Source organism: Caretta caretta, chromosome 9 (genome assembly GCF_965140235.1).
Source record: "Caretta caretta isolate rCarCar2 chromosome 9, rCarCar1.hap1, whole genome shotgun sequence".
Lineage (NCBI taxonomy): Eukaryota > Metazoa > Chordata > Testudines > Cheloniidae > Caretta > Caretta caretta.
The window spans coordinates 5,386,782-5,411,023 of NC_134214.1; the positions used below are offsets into that span (position 1 = coordinate 5,386,782).

The 24,242-nt window shown below is 51.2% G+C and overlaps 1 protein-coding gene across 3 annotated transcripts in view; it reads left to right on the forward strand.

The window, feature by feature from the left end:
* The window catches only part of MASP1 (MBL associated serine protease 1), a 70,387-nt gene that overhangs the window by 27,072 nt on the left and 19,073 nt on the right, over positions 1 to 24,242 (forward strand). For 2 of the 3 annotated variants that reach the window (XM_048865492.2, XM_048865494.2), the window contains exons 9-10: positions 13,578 to 13,715; positions 16,834 to 16,908. In XM_048865492.2, the coding sequence (XP_048721449.1) occupies positions 13,578 to 13,715; positions 16,834 to 16,908 (213 nt within the window). Of the gene's footprint in view, positions 1 to 3,929; positions 4,400 to 13,577; positions 13,716 to 16,833; positions 16,909 to 24,242 lie in introns of those variants that run through there. The other variant, XM_048865493.2, reaches the window with a different exon arrangement.

Sequence of the window (24,242 nt, forward strand, 5' to 3'; positions counted from 1 at the left end):
TCCACTGTTGGATCTTACAGAACAGGAATAGCTGCATCCCAGGGTTTGAGAACGCTGGGTGGTACCAGGCTGGCAGTCCAGGCTCACTCTTGTGCTGCAGTTGAAGCTAGAAAGGAACGGTAACGTTCCTCCGAATGATCAGCTGTGTGAAATGTTCAAGATTAAAAAATTAATGCCAGGGTAAGGAGCCTTTGACCTCAAGGTCATCGGTTCTGATCCAGCCCAGGTCAGAAGTAACCGAAAGGCATTATCATCTGACAGTGGCCAGTGTTAAATGAACTGGCAGAGTCCACCCCAGTGGCATACAGTGGCACATTTAGGCAGGCGCGCAGTTCTACACTTGTATGCAAAATGGTGTCCTCCATGCAGCACGACCTTGCACCTACGGCGCACGCAAGGTTATGCTGTGCGGAGAACGCCATTTTCTTCTAGCATCTTCTGTGCACACTTGGGGAGCAGACAGGAGTGCACAGCCAGTCCTGGGGCATGCGTTGCACATGCAGAGGGCACACCACTGGTCCACCCAGTTCCTAGCAGAGAAGTGTGTGCATTAAGAAAAACACCACCCCAAAAGGCAGTAGCTAGCACCCTAATGTTGGCAGTGTCAGCGTGGAGAGTGAACTCCCCTCTGTCCCCTCTAGGTGGTCTGTCAGGGGCCTGGTCCCCCTGCAGCTCCCCTTTGGGGTGCACCAGGGTCACGTCCTCTCTTGGGCTCTCATCGTCCAGGTCGTGGATGTTAACATCACCGGCCCAAAGACGGAAACCCAGCCCTCCGGCTGAGCTCCTCTGGAGTTCACCCCCACCGAGGTTAGAGGCAGAGAGAAAAAATGAAACAAACAAGTCCCAGACGAGCCCCCAGCCTCTCTTCCTTCAGGCAGTCTTGGGCTAGCCACAGTCTATCTCAATGTCCTCTGCGCGGCCACCAGAAAGGGTCTTGAGGTGATTGTTTATAGCCTGGCTCTCCTCTCATGGGGCCTGGACAGTCTGTGGTTATGGGAGCAGCCCCTGCCTTCCATCAGGCCTCTCCTTCAGAGCTGGAGACTTGAGGTCTGTCCTCGCCCCAGAGTAGCCTCCTGCTGAGCTCTCACGCCACTCCTGACAGGCCATGCAGGTATGGCCGGGCAGGGCGGGGTGAGCCCATAACCACTTCACCATCCCTTCCAGTCTGATACAGGGTTTGCACACCCCATCACACCGGCCCGGTCAGCGTGGAGGCACATGGGGCAGTGTGGGGGAAGCATGCACCAAGCTGGAGTTGATCTGTGACAAAGGGAGGACTTCAGCCTCCAGGGCAGTACATTCAGAACCGTCCAGTTTAACGCCTCTACGAAAACGAAGTACCGGTCCTCAAACACTGACAGTTTCCTGTATGCTCCAATGCATTGAACTGGCTGCCACCTATCCCAGAGCAGAGCAGAGCAGAGGGAAGGGTGGGGGAAGTCAGCCAGTCTCCCTCACTTGGCAACGACCACCCAGGACGTCTCGAAGAGTTCTGTAAAAGGAGATAAGGGGTTACCTTTCCTGCCATTGCACAATGTTCTACTCACACTGAGAGCAATGGCAGCCTGGCCTGAAAACCTTGTGGGACTCTTTGAACCTTGACCCTTAGCCCCTATCACCATCTATCGACCAAGCACACACTTGAGGAGAGAACATAAGAATGGCCACACTGGGTCAGACCAAAGGTCCATCTAGCCCAGTATCCTGTCTGCCGACATTGGCCAGTGCCAGGTGCCCCAGAGGCAATGAACAGAACAGGAAATCATCAAGTGATCCATCCCCTGTCGTCCATTCCCAGCTTCTGGCGAACAGAGGCTAGGGACACCATACCTGCCCATCCTGGCTAATAGCCATTGATGGACGTATCATCCATGAATTTATCTAGTTCTTTTTTGAACCCTGTTATAGTCTTGGCCTTCAAAACATCCTCTGGCAAAGAGTTCCACAGGTTGACTGTGCATTGTGTGAAGAAACACTCTGGTGGCTGACCAGAGGACCGAGGTAGGTTTTGTTGGTTATGGATGGAGGAGCTTCAGAAGGCTCTGGGAAGTTGTGCAGCTCAAAGAAGGCCCCTACATTTTGAAGGTTGACCTGAGCTTTTTTGCTTCAAAATCACAGTTGCAATCTCGTGGGTGTGGACTCTGTCCTAAGCTTTCCAGTACATCCAGCCTGTGACTAGGCTGGGCGTGCTGGGATGATTTAGTTGGGGATTGGTCCTGCTTTGAGCAGGGGGTTGGACTAGATGACCTCCTGAGGTCCCTTCCAACCCTGATATTCTATGATTCTATGATTTCCACTTCTGATCCCATACAAGCCCAGGAAGCTCATTCCCAGCCTTTGAACTTTGGTGGACCTCGGACCTGGATCCCGATTCAATCTTTGGAGTCTTGGGACCCATTCAGCTGATAAATCCAAACACCCATGTGAAATAATGGATCCAAATCCTGTGGCTTGGACCCTTCTGTAGCCATGAGGAAACATTGCCTGTCCCCCATCTACTCTCTCTCCACACACCCATGTATATCCAGGATAGGTTCCTATGATTCCACTCTCTTGCTAATCCATGCAGTTGCTCTGAGCTACAGATGCACATTTTGGATCTCATTCCTCTCTTGTGTTGGTGATGCCTGGGACCGGGGACAACGATGAGGACCCAGAAGTGCTGCTGGCTGGAGTTTTCCTGATCCACAACCTTCCCTTGCAAATATCATTGCGGGCGGGATCTTTATTTGAAAATAGAATCCTAGACTATCAGGGCTGGAAGGGACCTCAGGAGGTCATCTAGTCCAACCTCCTGCTCAAAGCAGGACCAATCCCCAATTTTTGCCCCAGATCCCTAAATGGCCCCTCAAAGATTGGACTCACAACCCTGAGTTTAGCAGGCCAAAGCTCAAACCACTGAGCTACCCCTCCCCCTAATACTACAGGCACCTACAGAACCCGCTGCACAGTGGTGTTTGTAAGGGTACATTTTGGTTTGCAAATCTCGCTGAGGATGGAAAGAGTGACACTGCTAGAATTGCTAAATATTATCATATCTCACGACATTGCCTTTGAAGCATGTGGCACAATTATTACAATTATTACTGGAAAATACAGAGGAATCCTCCTAATTCAATCAAACCTTGAGGTTCCAATTGCCCCATACCTATACCAGTCTCCCACAGATTTCACTGGAGTTCTGCTTGCACGGAGACTGAATAAAAACTAGAACTGGTTGGGGGGTTTTTCCGCACAGACTATTTTCCCCACCAGCTTTTGGACCAAAGAGAAATTGTCATCCAAATCTTGTTGAGGTTTCGTTGAAAAATTGAACCCCCCCCCCCCCCCGCCCCCAACTGACAGTTTTGGCTGTCAAAAAATGGGGGGGAGGGGCTGTTGTCAATTAAAATCCCTCCAAAGAAATAATCGATGAAAATGTTGCACAAAAATGAAACTCCCCCTCCGCCCAGAACATTTGGCGGTAAATACATATATTTTGGAACAAGCGCTAATAAACATTGATGGGGGAGCTGACTTGGGCCTGGTGAGGCAAGTTTCATTGGACCAGGAGCCAGCCACGCTGGTGCGGGTTGCATCCCACTGGGGAATTGAGCACAGTGAGGCCAAGGAGGACGCGTGAAATGAGAAAGCCCACTGAAGCAACAGAGGACAGTTACTCCGCTAAGGCAGGTTTCCCTTTAAGCGGGTTCCATTGCACTGCAGTGCCTATCGACCTTTAATAGAGATGGATCCCTGTGCAGCGCCCAGTCAGTGTGTATAACCCCAAGCTGCCTTTCACGCTTGCTGAATTGCTACCGTGTAGCATTAACTATTTCTGGTGTTATTGGGCTGTGTTTCCTGCATGAACTTTCTCTGCTCGGCCACTGATTCTGCTTTCTCTCTCTCTGCTTTCCTCTTCCCCCCTTTCTCCTCTGCTTTCGGTGCAGCTGCAGAAACAACCGACCACAGGCCAGAGAGAGGAGCTGAGCTGGACCAAGCGACAGCATGAGCCTGGGTGCCATCAAGCCGCACCCCTTAGAGTGGCCAGTGTCTCTGAGACGTGTCAGGGAGTCATTAGGGCTCCAGCGGGGCATCCCCACCCCCGTCACCCTTCCTGATCTGTATGGGACACAATGGAATCCATCGCTGCTGTAGGTATGGTGCCGTGCTCTGTTAACCCTTCCTGCCCGGCACACGCTTAACTCCCACTGGGTCTCCGGACAGGGAAAGAAAAACAAAACTGAAACGAATTCAAACGCTCAGGCCCCCGCCGGAAAAACAAATAACCCTCTCGGCTGCTGAGAGACATAACACAGGCCAGGGAGCTCGCATCCTGGCGGTCTTCATGGACAGGGCCTCTCCTCCCACTCCATCCCAGACCTGCGCCCCACCACAATGAAAGTCGTTCTGCACAGGTTGGCAGCCTCGTCTGTGCTTGTTTTGTTCAGTTGGTTTAATTTAACTCTGCTGCCTGGTCTCTCTGGGTAAATCTGGGGATCTGTTCCAGTGTAATGAATAAGAAACGTTCCTCCCTCTAGCTAAATAGCATGGGGCAAAAAAAACCAGGCTAGGCCAGCATGTTCCAGTGCACTTCAACCCCCCACCCCCAGCTCTTTGGGACTAAAAGGTGCTTTCAAGATAAATCCACAAGGAAGCAATCTGTGATCACAAGTCTCTTTAAGCTGCTTTTGCCTGCCCAAAGCCCTGACACGACTGGATGCCTCATGGCCCCATGTTGAGGGCTCCATCTCCTTGCCACCCATCCCAGATCTAGCAGAGACCTCCAGGGCCAGAGAGCACCGGCTGGAAGGAATTGTGGCAAGGGCTGCCATCATGCTCTTGGGGACAGAAAGGGGAAAAAAAACAGAGCAAGCCAGGGAAAGGAGCAGAGAAGTGGGGGAAGGGCTAGGTGGTCGTGACAGTGCATGGGCAGGGGAAGTGATGGGCTGCGGTGGAAATGAGTGGAGAGAGTGGATGAAGATGGGCTCTTGAGAGCTATGGGACCACATACACAGAGCCAGCCAAAGTCCATTGAAGTTGCTGGAAATCTTGGCTCAGGCCCATAGAGAGCAGGGCTTGGGGAGGAGAAACGCTGGGCTCGGGCAGGAGCCAGACCTTGCAGAAGGAGAGAGATCAGAGTGGGGGCTCCCAGGGCTGGACGCTGAAACAGTCTGAGAGTCAGCAGCACCCAAAAAGCAGCAGAGGGGAGGAGCTCGCAGCTGACGCAGAGAGGGGGAAAGAAAGAGAGGGGCCGGCGAGGAGAAGGCCAGGCCTGGCAGCGGGTGGGCAGCTGCAAATGGGGACTGGAGGCATTGAGCACAGTGCAGCAGGGCCCTGAAATAAAACGTGGGCGAAGAGAACGGCCGGCCTGAGGCAGAGAGGGGCCGGGCGGTGGAGGAGTGGGGCTAGCAGCCACGAGGGAGATACTGAGCATGAGGCTGTGGAGGCAGAGAGGGAGGAGCTGACCCAGAACAGGAAGAGAGGATCTAGCAGTGTGGAGATGCTGGTACCCAGGACGAGCGAACGCTGGGGACCCAAGAGCAGGGAGTGGCTGCAGCACCAGGCCCAGCTGAGAGCGGGGGCCAGGGGCCAGTGTCAGAAAATGGGGCCTGAGGAGGGACCTCCGTCACCAGGGGACACAGACCTGTGTCCCATCCAGACCCAGGCAAGGCACCGGAGAGTGGGGCTCCTCCCTCCAGTCCCAGCAGGGTGAATCACGTGGTAGCTTAAATGCAAACGGACACGGGTTTGTGGTTCATTCTCTGAGCAGCTTGGAGTGAATCCGTTCATAAAGCCCTGGAGGGCAGGGGACACGTGCCGGACGGCCCTGAGGTCTCCCAGAGCATGACATCATCTGCTCCTCAGCGTAGGCCTGCACTGCAGCTGGGAGGGTGCTCCCCAGCACACGGAGACGGGCCACGCTAGCTCTGCTCCAGCTTGTGCGCTTAAAAAGAGCCGTGTAGCTGGGGGTAGCACGACTAGCTGCCTCAGTACAAACCCGCCCAGTGCACGAGCTCCAGCAGCCGCTGGTGCAGCCTGGTCTGGATGGAAGGAATTACAGGCAGAGATCAGCTACAGGTGGGCTGTTTGCAGTCAGTGGCTAACCCACATCCCCAAGCACTGTGTGTCTTCTCCCCAGGTCGGAGCATTGCCGGGAGAAAACAAGGATCTGGAGTTGGGGCGGGAGAAGTGAAAGGAGGGCAAATGGACGGAAGGACTTGCAGTCCGGGTCTGAGTGGGACAAGGTACCCACACAATGCAGGGTCACTGTGGCAGGCACTGACTGGCCCCCGTGCCTTCAATCTCAGCAAAAAGGCCAAAGTTTGGATGGGCCGTGGGAGTATAAACTTAAGGTGGTCCCTTCGGGGCAGGGTCCAAGGACACTGGTGGGGTAACAGGGGGAAGCCAGCCCTCTCGTTGCCCATGCTGGACCTGTCCAGTCTCCAGGGCTGTCTCTCTGGTGCCTGCCAGTACTAGACTTGATTTTTTCATCACCAACACCAGCTGCTGCTGTAAAGACTGTGTCCCACCCCGAAAGCACGGAGCAGGGGAAGGTATTGCTAGAACTATTTGTACGTTCCCTGGAAGGAGCTGGGTGACCATTAGAAAGATGCCGTTTGGCAGGATAAAGCATAACATTTTAACAGTGAGAGTAACTAACCCCTGGAACCATTTGCCAAGAGGCGTGGGGGGATTCTCCATCACTGGCCATTTTTAAATCACATCTGGGTGTTTTTTCTAAAAGCTCTGCTCTAGGAATTATGCTGGGGCAGTTCTCTGGCCTGTGTCAGACAGGAGGTTGGACTAGAGGGAAGATCACAACTGTCCCTTCTGCTTTGGAATCTGTGAATCTATGATAGGACAAGCGTCTGGTGCATCAGCGATGCTGGCGTGAGCGCAGTCCCTGGGAAGCAGTAGCAGCATGTTCACCCCAGTCTTCCCAGTGCACACTTTTCCTGACGGCACATCAATCCTTGCTGGTCCTCCTGTCCTCTCAAGAACATGCAGCTGGCAGAAGACACTCAAACACAAATTAGCACCGATGAACCCTGGCAAATTTTGGCTTGATCAGCAATTTTATCAGGCGACTCCTCCTGAAGTTTTGCAAATGTTTCCTTCTCTCTGGTGTCGTGAGCCATGCCATGGCCTTCCTTCCCTCTACTGTAGCTTCCCTTCATCTGCCCCACATGGGAGGACCAGCAGATCCATCTTCTCTTCCCTGCTGTGGGGACCAGCAGCAGTAGACCCCCATGGAAAGAAAGCTACAGAATTCATAACTACCTTTGCTCCAGGCCACATTCACTGTCCTGGTCAAATCTATCTGTGAGAGCCCCACATACCTGGACATACCTGCTGTGGCCCCATCCCCTTTGCTCTGTTCCCAGGACTCTGCATCTGCTAGGTTGCTGAAAGAATGTTAGGAACCATTAGGAAAGAGATCGATAATAGGACAGAAAATATCATAATGCTACTGTATAAACCCATGGAACATCCACACCTTAAATACTGCGTGCAGTTCTGGTCAACCCAATCTCAAAAGAGATATAGTAGAATTAGAAAAAGTAGTGAAGGGAAACACAAATGATTAAGGGTATGGAACAGCTTCTGTATGAGGAGAGATTAAAGAGACTGGGACTGTTTAGCTAAGAAAAGAGACGACTAAGGGGATATGATAGAGGTCTATAAAAGCATGACTGGTGTGGAGAAATTGAATAAGGAAGTGTTACTTACCCCTTCACATAACTTAAGAAACAAGGGTCACCTAATGAAATTAACAAGCAGCAGGTTTAAAACAAGCATAAGGAAGTATCCTTCACACAATGTCCAGTCAGCCTGTGGAACTCATTGCCAGGGGATGTTGTGGCCAAAAGTATTAGTGGGTTCAAAAAAGAATTGATAAGCTCATGGAGGATAGGTCCATTAATGGCTATTAGTCAAGACAGTCAGGGATGGAACCTTATGCTCCGAGTGTCCCTAAAGCTCTGACTGCCAGAAGGTGGGATTGGATGGCCGGGGATGGCTCACTCAATAAATTGTTCTGTTCTGCTCATTTCCTCTGAAGCACCTGGCACCTGGCACAGTATCGGAAGACAGGATACTGGGCTAGATGGACCTTTGGTCTGACCAGCATGGTTGTTCTTAGGTTCCTGGGGGCTACACTGTGACATAAACCTCAGTAATATTTAAGGCCTGGAATCAGCATTACTGTGAAGCCTCAGAGAGCTCCCCAAAGGGGTAGTGCCAGGCGAGTAAAAAGGGGTCTTTGCATGACTGAGAATCAGGACCCTGGAGTTTAACTTCACTCCATACCGCCCCAACACCACCTCCCTGCAAAGACAGGCCTGAGGCAAACCCTCTCTGTACAAGTCACAAGGCGCAACATTTTCCATCCATATCCAGTGCAAATTCTCTTCATAACACAGGCACCTTGGAAGGCCAGGAATCAGGTCAGGTCATTCTTATGAAGAGTAGAAACAGCCACTGGGTCACAGGTTGTACCGACGCTCTCAACCAGTGGCAGCAGGGGGTGAGAGCAGGCATTGTGAGGGGTGAGCAGAGGAGAAGTAGATCCTGCCTGTAGAGTCTGCAGGTTTCAACGCCCTGAGAAGGCCACATCCTCAGCCCATTGCTGCCAGCACCACTACGCACCGCCCATCGTTCACGAGGAAGGCCTGTGACCCGGCCCATCTCTGGCAGCTTAAAGACCTTGCTAACGGGAGGCCTTTTCCCCACAGCGGGCAGCATGAGACTGAAAGGCGGAGGAAGATCATGATGATGGAGCAGAAGAAGCTGCCGCCACCTCTGGAAGACCATTGTCTCTCCATTCCTGACCCTCCCCTTTTGCTATCCATCTCAAGAGACCACAGTCTCTCCAACTGCAAACCCACCCTCAATGATTCATAACCAAGTCTGCTTGGGTGCCACTCAACTCTTGTGCAGTGTTTTGAAGCAAAGGCTCAGAGATTGGTGCATCTGAGTGTGCACAGGCCTGGAAGTACCGGCAGTCGAAGGCAGAGGCCCTGGAAATGGCATGACAGCATTACCGTCATGCCCAGTGCTAATAACTTGTGGAGGGCATTGATTGATACACGCTGGTAACTCCATAATGTTGTGCATACAGACACCTGAATGGCCAGGGCTGTCTGGGTTAGGGCTTTAGGGCTTTCCAGTCACAAAGAGCATAATCTGTAGTCTCAGCCCAGATGGCTTTGACATCCAGCAGTGCCCCAAGCAAAGGCAGAGCGGAGGAAGAAGGCAGAGTGTGTGTCTGTCTGGAGAGGGATGTTCGGACAATACCATCCTACCCCTCTTTGTCTGGTAATTCTTTTCCAAGAGGCTCATTGCACACCTGTAACTCAGAGCCTCTACCAAAAATCAATCGTGTGGAAGACTGAGCCAGTGCTCATTTCTGCCTGGGCCCTCAGCTCCCCCAGGCAGGTACCCGAGGCTCACCAGATAAAAGAGCTCTGATCTTAGTGACCTCACCACAGTTCTCGTAGCCAGTTTGGCAGTAGCCTGTGAAAGTTCTGTTCTGTGCAGCTTAGTAACTACAGGCTGTTCTCTGTGTGTACAGGGCCTAGTGCAATAAGAACATAAGAACGGCCAGACTGGGTCAGACCAAAAGGTCCATCCAGCCCAGTATCCTGTCTACCGACAGTGGCCAGTGCCAGGTGCCCCAGAGGGAGTGAACCTAACAGGTAATGATCAAGTGATCTCTCTCCTGCCATCCATCTCCACCCTCTGACAAACAGAGGCTAGGGACACCATTCCTTACTTATCCTGGCTAATAGCCATTAATGGACTTAACCTCCATGAATTTATCCAGTTCTCTTTTAAACCCTGTTATAGTCCTAGCCTTCCTAACCTCGTCAGGCAAGGAGTTCCACAGGTTGACTGTGCGCTGAGTGAAAAAGAACTTCCTTTTATTTGTTTTAAACCTGCTGCCCATTAATTTCATTTGGTGGCCCCAAGTTCTTATGAGAACAAGTAAATATGAGAACAAGGCTTGTTTAGCCTAACTAAAAGAAGGTTGAGGGGAGATATGATTGCTCTCTATAAATATATCAGAGGGATAAATACCAGAGAGGGAGAGGAATTATTTAAACTCAGTACCAATGTGGACACAAGAACAAATGGATATAAACTGGCCACTAGGAAATTTAGATTAGAAATTAGACGAAGGTTTCTAACCATCAGAGGAGTGAAGTTTTGGAATAGCCTTCCGAGGGAAGTAGTGGGGGCAAAAGATCTATCTTGCTTTAAGATTAAACTCGATAAGTTTATGGAGGAGATGGTATGATGGGATAACATGGTTTTGGTAATTAAATATTCATGGTAAATAGGCCCAATGGCCTGTGATGGGTTTTTAGATGGGGTAAGATCCAAGTTACCCGGGAAAGAATTTTCTGTAGTATCTGGCTGATGAATCTTGCCCATATGCTCAGGGTTTAGCTGATCGCCATATTTGGGGTCGGGAAGGAATTTTCCTCCAGGGCAGATTGGAAGGCCCTGGAGGTTTTTCGCCTTCCTCTGTAGCATGGGGCACGGGTCACTTGCTGGAGGATTCTCTGCTCCTTGAGGTCTTCAGACTACAATTTGAGGACTTCAATAGCACAGATATAGGTGTGAGGTCTTTTTTAGGAGTGGTGGGTGAAATTCTGTGGCCTGCATTGTGCAGGAGGTCAGACTAGATGATCATAATGGTCCCTTCTGGCCTAAATATCTATGAATCTATGAAATAACTTTTCCTTATTCACTTTCTCCACAGCACTCATGATTTTATAGACCTCTATCCTATCCCCCCTTAGGCTCCTCTTTTCCAAGCTGAAAAGTCCTAGCCTCTTTAATCTCTCCTCATATGGGACCCGTTCCAAACCCCTAATCATTTTAGTTGCCCTTTTCTGAACCTTTTCTAATGCCAGTATATCTTTTTTGAGATGATGCGGCCCTGGTTCGTGACTAGGGTTCCCAGGTGATACCATAATACACATAATAATAATTAACAACAACAGCATACGTTTCCCATGGGCTTTCTTATAACACCCCGGAGTTACTGCTTCTGGTCAGCAGGTCACCACAGACGTTGATTAGCCCCAGAGTCATGACAGCAGCCTCCGTTTCCAATCCAAATATGTTGCCACTTTAAAACATGACAAAGCCCCAGCCAGGAAGCTGCAAGAAAATAAAACGGCAGGGGAGGAAGTTTTGAAGTTTGTCCGGTTTTACCATGAAGATCCATTTTTCCCCTATGACGTCAGTTGCGTGACTCAGCACTCCCGACATCAAAAATGTAGCCTGTCGGCTGATTATTATTTATACAGTGCCAACAATGCGCTATGCAGCTCAGAGACAAATATGACGTCCTTGTCCGGAAGAATGGGCAGTCTTCTCAATTTGTAGAAGAATTTGCAGGGCTTGTCTTAACCTGCGTGTTAGCTCAAGGTATAACTTGAGTGTTGCCGCTACCCTGACTCCATCCACACACACAAATCTCTAGTTTAAGTTAAGTGGGGCTTTAAACCAGAGCTAGCTGACACATTTCAGGGGTGGTGGGAGCTCAAATCTTACTGCTGCTCCATCTAATGATGCAGTAGGCATGGGACTACAGCCGGTGTTAACACAACTCCTCAGCGGCTGACCCAATAGCGCTGTGTCGCTCCAGTGTTCTTTTGCAGCGTGGCCGCTCTCTCTCACCCTAAGCTAGCTCATAACTTCAGTGTGGTAACCGGCGCTAACGGTTGCAATGGAGACAAAACCTAAGTCTCTGATCCTTCAAACACTTCCTAGCTGGTGTGGTGCTTGCTAGGGGAGTAGTTCTGTTGGTTTCCGGTAGCGTTTGCAGGGCTGAGCTCTAGACAAAGTGAGGGATGGGGAACAACAAAAGCCCACGTTTAAGCAAAAGCATCAATCCAAGCAGCCATGTGAGTCAATGGACAGAGCACTGGGCTGGGATCCAGGACACGTGGGTTCTCTTCCTGTCTCTGACCCGACTTACTGAATGACTTTGTACCAGGTGTTTCCTGCCTCTCTTCACCTCCCCCCGAGTCTGTCCGTCTTCTATTCAGATTGTAAGCTCATCGGGGCAGGCAGCGTCTCTCACCCTGTGCTTGTACAGTGCCAAGCACAATGTAGGCTAAGGTGGCAGTAGGTGCTGCTGAAATAATAAATAGCCCATTGAGAGGATCTGAATTCACAGCACACCCTGCTTACTGCACCAAGTTGCCAGAGAATCTTTAAAGATCAAGTGGCCTTTTTCACAGGCTGTCTGTCCTATGAAAAAGGCAGTTGTAGGGGTTAGTATGAGCAGGGCCTGCCCTTTGAACGCCTCACCCTTGTGTTTATATCATTAGTTTGCTCTTGTGCTGGCTGTTACGTTCCTGGGGCTGCATTGCGCCTTCTAGTGATTAATTTGCTGCCTGACAATTCTAGGTATTTGTCTACCAGCAACTGTGTAGCTGGATAAAGCTACTGACGTGTTTATCATGGGATCCCCCCTTGTCTGGGCCCGGCTGGTCATGATTACACCAATGCCTGCCTTTCCCAGGCTCTGATGGGAATGAACACTCACCAGGAGGCAAGGCAAAGTGTAATAACTGAGTGTCTAAAAGCTGGTCAAATCTTTTGAGAACCCAACCCCAGCACAGGTTCCAGGTTCCCCATACAGTACTCAGTCCAGCAATGGCATGAACCCTTCGCACTCCATTCCCAGAGTTCCCGTGAAGCCATCAGAACCGCTTTGACATGTGTATCTGACCGGATAGCTCCTACTCACCTGTGCAGTATTCATTCCCTAACCAATAATATCGAGGGATTTTATGGTAACAAATCCATAGCTGCCTAGTGATTTTGGTTACAATGCACACCACAATGGCTCAGACTTTCACAGCAACAGCAGGGCTAGAACTCACATTCTCCTCATCCCAAAGGCCAGGCCCTACCACTGGAGCCAAAAGAGAATCTCCCTTAGCTATTAGCAGTATAATGCCTATGACACACAGCTGAGCAATCCTGGTTCCGTTCAGTGCAACACAAGGGTGAACATACACACTGGCTGGTTCATTGCATCAGTGACCTGGACTGGATTTGGTAAGACAGAGTCATCTCTGCTCACAGACTGACTGGAGTTACGGTTTATCACAGGAAACCATTGTCCTGCATAGGGATGGAGTAGGCAGACTCACAAAGGGAAGGGTTGGTTTGGGGCATAGTGCAAGGCATTGCGTGGTGAGGCTAAAGCGTGAAATCACGGCCTGTTGAAATCAATGCCAAAACTCCCATTGACTTCGACAGGGCCAGGAAGGAGCGAGTCCAATGGGAAAGGGCTGAGAGGGCCCGCTGGAAGGAAAGAGAAAGACGAGGAACTAAAGACAGATATACTTCTCCTCAGTGCCTGAAGGGTTAAAACCATCTCACGCGCACACATCCCCAGCTGCTGCCGACCTAGCTCTGGGGGAGCTGGCAGGCCAGCTGATATACAAACCCCTTTCAAACTCCCCCAGCCCTAGAGCCTTACCCGACAGAGGCAGCGGACAGAGCCTGCTAAGGCGGGATATGTACATATGCTACTAAAATCTCCTTTCCTCGTGGACTTTTAGTTGCGGACTGCAAAGCACCGGTGGAGCTGGAACACGGGTCCGTCACCTTCGCCACAAGGAACAATCTCACCACGTACCGGTCAGGGGTCCGGTACTCCTGCCAGCGACCCTACTATCAGATGGCCCCAAATATCACCGGTGAGGCCATCCGCCGCTGGGGAAGGGGCTGTGGCCACGCAAGTGGGGGTGGGGCTCTGAACAGGGAGAGCGTGCGGCATGCTCATTGCTGGGCTAGTCGATGTGCAGTAGGCTAGTGTTAATAATAAGCATATATCTGCAAAGATTGTGCAAATAATAATCTAGTGGGTATCTAAGTATCTATTACATATATTGGGCATAAGCTTTCGTGAGTAAAAAACCCCACTTCATCAGATGCATGGAGTGAAAATTACAGATACAGGCATAAATATACTGACACATGGAGAAGGGAGTTACCTCACAAGTGGGGAACCAGTGCTGACAAGGCCAATTCAGTCAGGGTGGATGTGGTCCCCTCCCAATAATTGATGAGGCAGTGTCAAGACCAAGAGAGGGAAAATTGCAGGGAAAACCTCCCTGGACATTCAACAACAGATTTAAAAGTAGCCATCCTCAACAAAAAAAACCTTCCAAAACAGACTTCAAAGAGAAACTGCAGAGCTACAATTCATTTGCAAACTTGACACCATTAATCTGGGCTTGAATAGGGCCTGGGAGAGGCTGGCTCACTACAGAAGCAATTTTCCCTCTTTTGGTCTTGACACCTCCTCATCAATTATTCGGAGGGGACCACATCCACTCGGACGGAATTGGCCTTGTCAGCACTGGTTCTCCACTTGTGAGGTGACTCCCCTCTCTTCATGTGCCAGTATATAGTTATGCCTGTATCTGTAATGTTCATTCCATGCATCTGAAGAAGTGGATTTTTTTTACCCACAAAAGCTTATGCCCAAATAAATCTGTTAGTCTTTAAGGTGCCAACGGACTCCTCGTTGTTTTTGTGGATACAGACTAACACGGCTGCCCCTCTGATATATTACACAGATTGACTCTGCCATGGCAGGGTCGAACTGGCCATGGTGCGCTGCGGAATCAGGGGCAGAAAGAGCGATTGAGATTTGATCTTGTTGCTAAAGGCAGAACAGACAGTTAAAGTGCAGTTGTTCTCTGCAAAGTGCCCCCTTGTTACTCGGCAGCCCTGTCCCCTGGGTGTGGCTCCGTCAGAAATACAGCTTTACGCCTGTTCGCTCTTGTTAGCCCTGCAGGACCAGTGCAGTTCCAGGAGCTGGATTTTACGCGACACAAGTGTTCACTAAATTGCGATTGCACAGCCCAATGGTGCCCTCAGTGGAAAACGGAGTCACACATCTGTATCCCAGAGCGGAGCGAGAAGGCAGCAGGGCTGCCAGGGTGTAGCGGAGGGAACATGAGGCTTGTCTGTGTGCAAAAGTTGCCCCAATTTCACTAAACCGGTGCAGAACCCTGGTGTATTTCAAATGCAGAGACACTCCTACTGATTTAACATCCGTCCATTGAGGCCAATCAGTATAAAGCACTGCGCTGCCAAACCCAGAGTGTGCATGTGAGAGGATCGCACCGATTGAACTAAATGGATTTCCAAACTGACTCAGTTAAATCAGGGCTGCAGCAGTGTGTGAACCAGCCCTCACTGGTGACTCAGGCCAGGCTGACCCCAGCCTGGCGCACGCATCTGCGGGGATGCTTGCCGGGGTAGCAGTTTGAAGAACTATGCTTTTCCTCACAACAGTGGATTGAAATGCTTTAGCCTAACTAATGTTAGTGGGCTCAGTGTCAGGAGATCTGGGGGGAACGTAACGGCCTGTGATATGCAGGAGGGCCAGACTAGCTGCTCTCCTGGTCCTATGGATTTGATACAGGGCCTGATCTACAGAAGATCTGAGGAGCCAGTGCTCCAGATGAAGTCAATGGGAGCTGGGGGAGCCTAGCACCCCTCCAGGTCAGGCCCCTGGAATCACCTAGAGACAATAAAATTGTCACAGGGTCGGCTGCTTCCTGAGCTCCCCCTCATGGCCAGAGGTGGACCTGCGGCGTTCTGCCTCTGTTTCCTTTCTTCAGGGCCCTTTAAGAACTCCGCACACAAACGCATCTCTAGCTCAGCCAAACCCCTCCTTGAGCCTGGATTTCTTACACTAACAAAATAATTCCCCAGACAGAGTTCTCAAATCCCTGTGAAGGCTGTCCTCCCAGTCATCCCACTGGGAGCTCCCAGGCCTTCCCTGCCTGGAGTCTGCTCACTCCCAGCAGCCACTCCCTGCCCTGGCAGGCCCCGGTCTCCCTCCAGCTTCACTCTGGCACCTCTTCCTACACAGCCCCACTCCTCAGCAGCTTCCTTAGAAAGGAACCCATGGATCCCTGCTTACATGTGCCTCCTGGGCTCCGAGGCCCCACAAGGGAGGGACCCAGAGCCCAGACTCCAACCGGAGCCTGAACCTCTACACTGCAATCTGATAGCCACACCGCCCCAGCCGGAGTCAGCTGCCCCGGACTGGCCGCAGCTTCAGCCTTGGGTCTTTGATTGCAGTTTAGAAATAGCCTTACTGTACAGTGGACAGAGCTCTGCTTCCATCGACAGCCAGGTATCATCTCAGCTACTCTCCCCTCTCACGGGGAGCGGTCTGCAGCGACAACAGGTTTGTAGCAGATCGAGCACCCCCCCGCATGTCCCTCCCAGACCCCGGTGCCCCTTACCATGGGGTTCTGCCCGCAGCAGCTGGGTCTCCCTTTCCAAGGGAACCCCTTCCCCCTAGGCCCACCTTGCCTGAGTGGCTACTGCCAGTCATCATCTAGCCCCCTTTCTCTGGAACAGACTGCAATCTGTACTGGCCACTCAGCATTGGTGAGGGGGTTGGACCAGCTGCCTCTGCCTCTCCCCAGGCTGCACCTCTGCAGCCCCAGTACCTCCTGAGGCCTTGAACAAGGCCTCAGCCTGGGGAGTTGCCAGGCTGGAGCTCCCCAGCTCCTCTTGCCCTTCCCTAGCTCTGCTCTGCTACAGGTACCCTGCTCCAAGGCAGCCAAATTCCACCTTCAGGGCACCTCCGCAAGCCCAGCATAGACTATGGCCCCTAGAATATATTTATGGCAACACCCCATAGGCTGTCTGTCAATATGCGTGGCTAACCCACAGCCAACGGTACATGCACCGGCTGCATGTGCAAACCCTGCATTCGGATAAGCAACAGGCAGCTGGTCATGCAGGCGCGTCTATGCTCCCAGCTAACGTTGTGCTCTCTTCCAGGCACGTACATCTGTGATGCTAAGGGGGTGTGGAAGAGCGAGGAGCTGGGGACCAAGCTGCCGTCTTGTCGACCAGGTACCTAGAGAGCTCTGGCATGGTGCACCACCAAACGAGCTGCCGTCTCGTAGCAGAGTTGCTTATGCCACGAGTCAGCCAATCCGGCATTCGCTCTCCAAGGGGTAACAGAGCATGATGCGATGGGTACACGTTGGGGAAGGTGGGGGTCCGTTCAGCACAGATCCGCTGACGTCACTCCATGGCTGGGGCAGCCCAATGCCTTCACTATGCAGGGGTGCCCCAGGCTGTGATCCACAGGTACGTCACCTTAGGAACACCTCAGCAGCAGGCAGGGACAGGGCGTATCCGCAGCGCTATACACAGGGGTTGAGGGGTCTTGTGGCTATAAAGGGCAGAGCAATGAGCAATAGCCATGTGTCACCGAGATGGGGCTGGATTCTGAACGCTCCAAAGTCCACAGGAGTTGAGCTCCAGCGGGCTGGTTCAGGGCCACCTCTAATGCCAGGTGGCCAAATCCTGCCCTGGAGGCCACTAGAGATGTCAGCGCAATTGCACTGGTGGAATTTGGCCCAGGATGTGCGGCACCTTAGAACCTGCCTCAAGCAGCCACCCAAGAGCCCAGCAAAAATCAGAAACCCAGCAGGGGCGGATCTTTAAATAACAGCCCAACAGCGTCCCCTCTGGGGGGTGCTATATTGTGCCCACTGAGATCTACTCCGACAGCACGCAGTGCTCCACAGACATTTACTGATTGGTCCCCACTAGGCCCCAGGTGAGAACTAGCCCCACTTTACAGCTGGGGACACTGAGGCTGAGCGGGTAAGGGACCGGCCCCAGGGGGCAGGGAGAGGCATTGTCAGAGGAGGGAATTAGGCTCAGCGGCTCCTAGGTACCGTGCCTGTAGTCAGACCGCCTCAGACAGTGGCTTAGGTGGCTGATTGCCTCGTGCCAGTGGCTGTTAATGCAGGTTCTCTCTGTGTATGCGCATCCAGGCTGCAGTATTTTAGGAACAATTAGAGCCTAGAGTCTGAGCCAGAGAGAGAGGAAGCAAAACCTCAGCTGGCTCATGGGTGAGGAAAGGCCCGTATCTGTTCCTCTCCCACCTTCACTCCTTCTCCAGCTCACTGGCCGGCTTTGTCTTTGAAAAAGAGAGAACCCCGACTCCTGCCCTCCCTCTGATCTGCACACACTGCTCACTCGTCTCTGGCAAGGATACCGCTTGCTGCAGTTACACTCCAGCCAAACGTGCCCTGCCTTACATGCGCCCACTATGGTGCATGCTGCTATCTCCTGGGACCCCGCAGGCCAGCAATGATACCTCTCAGTGGACATGAAAAAGGGAAACGTTCCCCTCTGCTCACAGCAGATGCAGCACTGGGCAGAGCGGTCTGCCCTTTAGAAACACCCTCCCCGCCTTTCCCTCTCCTCACAATGCACCTAGACCTGACCTGGAGCTGGGCAAATCCCAGCACATGGTTTCTGGGAATATTTGCTGGGACTCGTTCAAGAATCCCACACACCTTCAGCAGTCTTATCCCAAGAGCTTTTGTGGGGTTGGGATGCGCTGGCAGGAGTGTTTGTGGACAGCGAATTTCAAGGCCAAGTTATTCACAGTTATTCACTGAAACTGACCATTGCAGCCACATACCCCTGTTCAAAGTGTTTGCAACCTCCCCTTGTCGGGGAGGGCTCGACATAATACCATGGGACTTTGCTGGCAAACCACACCTAACCAAGAGAGTCCAGGTGTAGTACGTTTCAACGACACACCATACCCGGTCAATCCAGACAGAGCCCAAGCTGCAAAGTGAGGTTTGGCATCTGGATTTGGAACCCACCATTGCCTGGGATGTTTGGATCCCTCAGATCCTGGAACGCAGCCAGATGGTGGTGACTTCACTTTGCCCACTACCAGCTGAGCCAGGGTCCGACCTGTGACCTAGAGGTGAAAATGGAGCCTCGTGTCCTATTGCCATTCCTCTCCCTGAGCTACGCTCCACAGTCTCGTGGTGAAACAAACACAACCATGTTAATTTCAGCCCCATTCATAAAACTTATTTTCTTTTTACATTGTTAAATGGAAAAGGATAAAATTAGCCAGAACATGCGCCTCCCCGCCCCCCCAAGGTTCAAGGGTTTCAGGGCCAATGGAGAGTGAAGAGGATTGATTACTGTGTGTGTGTGTGTGTGTGTGTTTTAAGTACAATTATGGACCCCAATCCTGCACTTGGATCTGCATGGACAGATCTCTGGAGGGGTGCATGGATTTGATTGCAGGGTTGGGGCCAAGCCAGAGAATAAATGATATTGTGGCTCCATATTTATTCTCTCTTAACCACGCCCGAGGACACGGGAATTGCCAGCCCTGTTCAGCCCTGTGGCCCATCTAGTCCAGTAAACTGTTTCTACCAGTGGCCGTACCAGATGCTCCAAAGGATGGTTTGGGGGTTGGACTAGATGACCTTCTGGGGTCCCTTCCAACCCTGATATTCTATGATTCTATGGTGTGAGAACCCCCTAAGCTCTGACTATGGCAACCTCCTCTTTTCTGGCTGCTCCTTGCCCCCCTCCATTGTGCTCCGGCTCCAGATAACACGACTGGGAGCCTATGGTAACAAACATTTGGACTTGAGTCCTTGGTGCTTCTGTTGGGCTAGGGAATCAATACAGGCAGCCTTTGTGCGCCGCTTCCAGTGTTCCAGCTTCTGATCCCCGAGGGCAGCCAGGAGCGCATAGAGACTCGGGGGTAATGAAGCATGACAGCGGGGAGAAAGCTGTCCAAATATCTGCGGCAGTTCAGCTGTGGTTAGATTCCTCTCCCCCTTTGGCTCAAGCCAGTTGCCTATCACAACTAAACCCCATTCTCAGCCCCTGCTCTGCACCCCCTAACTGCCGATAGCAAGAGCACGTCCAGGGCTTTCCGTGTCTCTTATGTATTTTTATTAGAATCAATATTTGGCTAGAAGAGCTTCCTCTAAACGCATCCCATCGCCTTAGGAGAAAAGGCAGCTTCCCGGCAGCCTGACAGCTGGGATACAGGAAATGTTTGGCTAGGTGCATTTTATATTCCTGACAGTATTTGACATGGCAGGGAACCTAAACACACACAAGTAAATGTACACACGCGTGCACATGCTCGTACCACGCGTACACACACACGTGCATATACACGCACCCATACAAACACATGCATGCACACTTATACACACATACATGTACACATGCCTCTACATGTACATACACCTATGTGCACACATGCATGTACAGATGTAGCTGTAGATACACACCTACACGTACACACACACACACGTACATATTTCCGGGAGGTTTCATCTTTTCAAGTCAAGCTTTCCCCAATGCTAGATTTCAGACACAACAGTGTCACGCTGGTGTAACAAAATCGGCAGCACAGAGGAATGAAGCTGTTCCCGTCCCTGCTCCGTATTATGGGGCTCAGCGTTATTGTGCTTCCTTAATTGCTGGGGCCCTCTCCCAAAGAGGCAGAGCAGTCTACTGGATTGAGCATGTGGCTGTGAGCCATGAATCAACCTAATCATCTACTTATGTGGCCCCCCTCACTGAAGTCTGTGAGTGTCTGAATCTGTCACTGGCTTGCTCTGTGACCCACTTTCCCAGGCACCAGACAGAACCGCAGCGATCTGTCCTGTTGCTTTCCTTTATCTTCTCCACTCTGCCCCACTCCACGCCAGCCTCCCTCGGAATGCCTGGCTAGAAATCGAATTGCCAACTGTCTTCCTCTAGCGGGCATCTTTCCTTCCCAAACTGCGTGAAATAACAGTTAAGGGGATAATTCACAGGCCTGTGAGTAGCATATTAGGGCTCTTGGCAGACTGATTTGGGGCCTATTGACTACAGTGGGCTATGGATCAAGCTCTTAAAGCCAAGACTGTGCCGCTTGGCGGCCAAACTGATTTGCTTGCATGAGCCTGGCAAAGGGGAAGGTTGTTTGGTAGCCAAAAAAGTGGTGGGGGCTGGAGAGGAATAACTGCCAGAGGAGTCATTAAGGGAAGACAGCTGTGCTAGATGCATCAGAACACTGTGTACCTTCCAGACACCGTGCTCTGGAGAGAGCCGACCTAGCAGCCGGGTTTTCTTAAAGGACCCTTGTATCGAACAGACCTCGGGACAAGGAGCTGAGCCAGCGGTGAGAACATTTCCACCCGAAGCGGGTGCACTGAGAGAGAGCTAGAGTTCAGCTACGCTCCTGCAAGTCTGCAGCTCCACTGGCTTCCCGGAGAGCAGGAAGTGGCTGGATGGGGGTGTCACATGAGCGAGGATGGAGTCGAAATTGCACAAGAACGTCAGGCTTCCGCGGAATCAGACGTGTGATGCTGGAAGGGACCTCGAGAGGTCAGCTAGTCCAGAGACAGGACCGTGTAAACCTTCACCAACCCCAGCAGGTGTTGGTCCCACCTGTTCTTAAAATCCTCCGCTGACGGGGATTCCACAACCTCCCTTGGAAGCCTGTTCCAGAGCTTCACTGCCCTTAGAGTTAGAAAGCTTTTCCTAATATCTCACCTACATCTCCCTTGCTGCAGATTAAGCCCAGTACTTCTTGTCTTGCCTTCAGTGGCCAGGGAGAACCATTGATCCCGTCCTCTTCAGACCAGCCCTTCGCTTATTTGGAGACTGTGATCAGGTCCCGCCTCAGTCTTTTCTCAACGCTAAACATGCCCCATTTTTTTAACCTTCCCTCACAGGTCAGGGTTTCTAAACCCTTTCTCATATTTGTTGCTCTCCTCTGGACTCTCTCCAATTTGTCCACATCTTTTCTAAAGGGTGGTGCCCAGAACTGGACGCAGTCCTGCAATGGAGGCCTCACCAGTGCCGCATAGAGCGGGACAAATTACACTCCTGTTAATACCCCCCAGAATGACCTTAGCCCTTTTCGCGATTGCATCCCATTGGAGACTCAGTCCGTGTGTGATCCACTATAGTACCCCATATCCTTTTCCGTAGTGCTACTACCTAGCCAGTTATTCCCTGTTTTGTAGTTGCGCCTTTGAGTTTTCCTTTCTAAGTGTAGCACTCTGCTTTACTGGATTTCATTTGGCTGGTTTCGGACCAATTCTCCAATTTGTCACAGTCATTTTAAAGTCTGATCCTGGCCTCCAAAGTGCTTGCAACCCCTCCCAAGCTTGGTGTCATCTGCAGATTTTAAAGTCACACTCTCCATTCCACTATCCAAGTCACTAAAGAAAATATTGACCAATGCCAATTGACCAGACCCAGGACTGACCCCTGCAGGACTCCACTAGGTATGTCCTCCCAGTCTGAGGGTGAACCATTGGGCATGGTCTTTCAGCCACTTGGACATCCATCTAGACCACATCGCCCTAGTTTGCCTATGAGAATGTCATCTGGGACTGTGTCAAAAGCCTTACTATAGTTTCACTTAAGTCAAGATATATCATATCTATTATTTCCCCCCTATCCATCCACTAGATCAGCAAACCTTGGGCCTCTTGTTGTTAATATTTATTATTTCTCTCTTTTATTTTGCTGGATCAGGTCTTTATTTAGCATCAGTTTGCACCTGTCTTGTTAATAGCATCGATTAAAGCATTGGTTTTGAATGGCCATTTAAATTGCGACCCAGTTTGTCACTGAAACACAAGGGTCGGCCCTGCAGATCTAGAACACGTAAGACATGTAACCCGGGCCTGGTATTTTGGGGCCTTAGCGTAAGTGGGATGACACCCACCTACATGGACCACTGATAAGACTTGAGGCCTGGTGCTGTTCTCAGTGACACAGGAGCAAGGCCTGATTCAAGTCAACGGACTCCTTGCACACTTAAGGTTACACACAGGCTTAGCTGGATCAGAGCCTAACTTCTTCGAAATCAGCTGAGTTACATCAGTGCAGAACTGGTGCCAGAGAGATAGGGCTCAGCTTCCAGCATCAGCCCAGTAATATACAAAGTGCATTAGGAAACCTAATGCTTTTCCTTTGAGAGCTGCAAGAAAAGCAGTGATGTCTCTTGCGGGGAGAGAAGATGGCCACAGGTCTATGATGGGGGCAGAAGAAAGGATACTGGGTATAAGGGAGTCCATCCCATTAACTGAACCATGGGTCTTGGGATCAATTCAACTTCATCTACACAGGCATTGAATTCCAGCTTGACTTGCACAGCACGCTGATGGAAAAATCAGGGGTGGGGTCAAGTTCCATGGATCCCTCCATCCCAGCTCCTGGGTGGGGTGGGGATGGTGCAACTTGTTTTTGTTCTGTTTTGTTGCCAGCCTAGGCTAGAACCGAAGATCTTCCAATTCTGGGCGAGGTGCACTGGCAGTGGGACCCTTGCAGCCTTGTTTCAGTGTGTGTGTTGCGGGGGGGGGGACGGAGAGAGTTCAAACTCTCCCCCCCCTTCCCCTTCCCCATGAAGGTATTCTGGGCTTCAAAAGATGCAATGATGGATGGTGCTAGGCAGCATGCATCATTGCTGGTAGATTATGCCATGGGCCTATCTTTTCCGCCTAAGTAATGCTGATAATATGGCACATTGTAGGAAGGATGTGCTGTAGGAAGGCAATGTGTGATCAGAAATCCAAGAGGAAACACATGCATTGGTAATTCATTTAATTAAATACATCAATGACACAGGACCGAGGTCACCAAGGGAAAGCAGGATGACCTAGAGGAAGGACATAGGCAGAAGACCTGGTTCTAATTCTGGCTCTGCCACCAATTCACTGTCTAAATAGTGAAGACAGAAAAATAGGGGGAGGTGAAACTGAGGCACAAAGCGACTTGCCCAGGAGATCAATGGTAGAGGTAGGACTAGAACCCAGGTCTCCTGAGGCACATTCCAGTGCCCTGTCTACTGGACTGCTCAGACCTAGTGATGGAAGTAATCTGGCCCTAACTCCAAAGCCCACTGAAATCAATGGGCAGACCCAGCGTCTTCAGCAGACTCTGGGGCAACCCATATAGGCCCTGACTGACATTAACAGGAGCATAATAAGGCTAAGCAATTATGGTTATCACCACCACCCCTGCCACAACACTAGAGTAATGGACCATGGTACTCCATTAGGGGGTCCCTCCCAGCCCAAGCAATTCCACCAAGCTATGGAGCGAGTGACTATCTTTAGGGACTCCAAGAAGGTAGAAAAATGTATGTACCCATTTTCCAGACATAACAGAGAAGGCCCATTCAGGACATGGAATTGGGGTGCCCATGTCATTTAAAGATCAGCCTGCTCCATGCCCTGGTGTATATATTGTAGGAACCAAACCTGCAGAGGCAGACGGGGTTGGGTCTTTTCCAGCACAGATGTCCACGAGAACAAGGATTGGCCCCTGGGGACAGAAATAAGAGTATTTGGTTCTTAAGAGACCAATCCAAACTGGCATAATCTACTGGA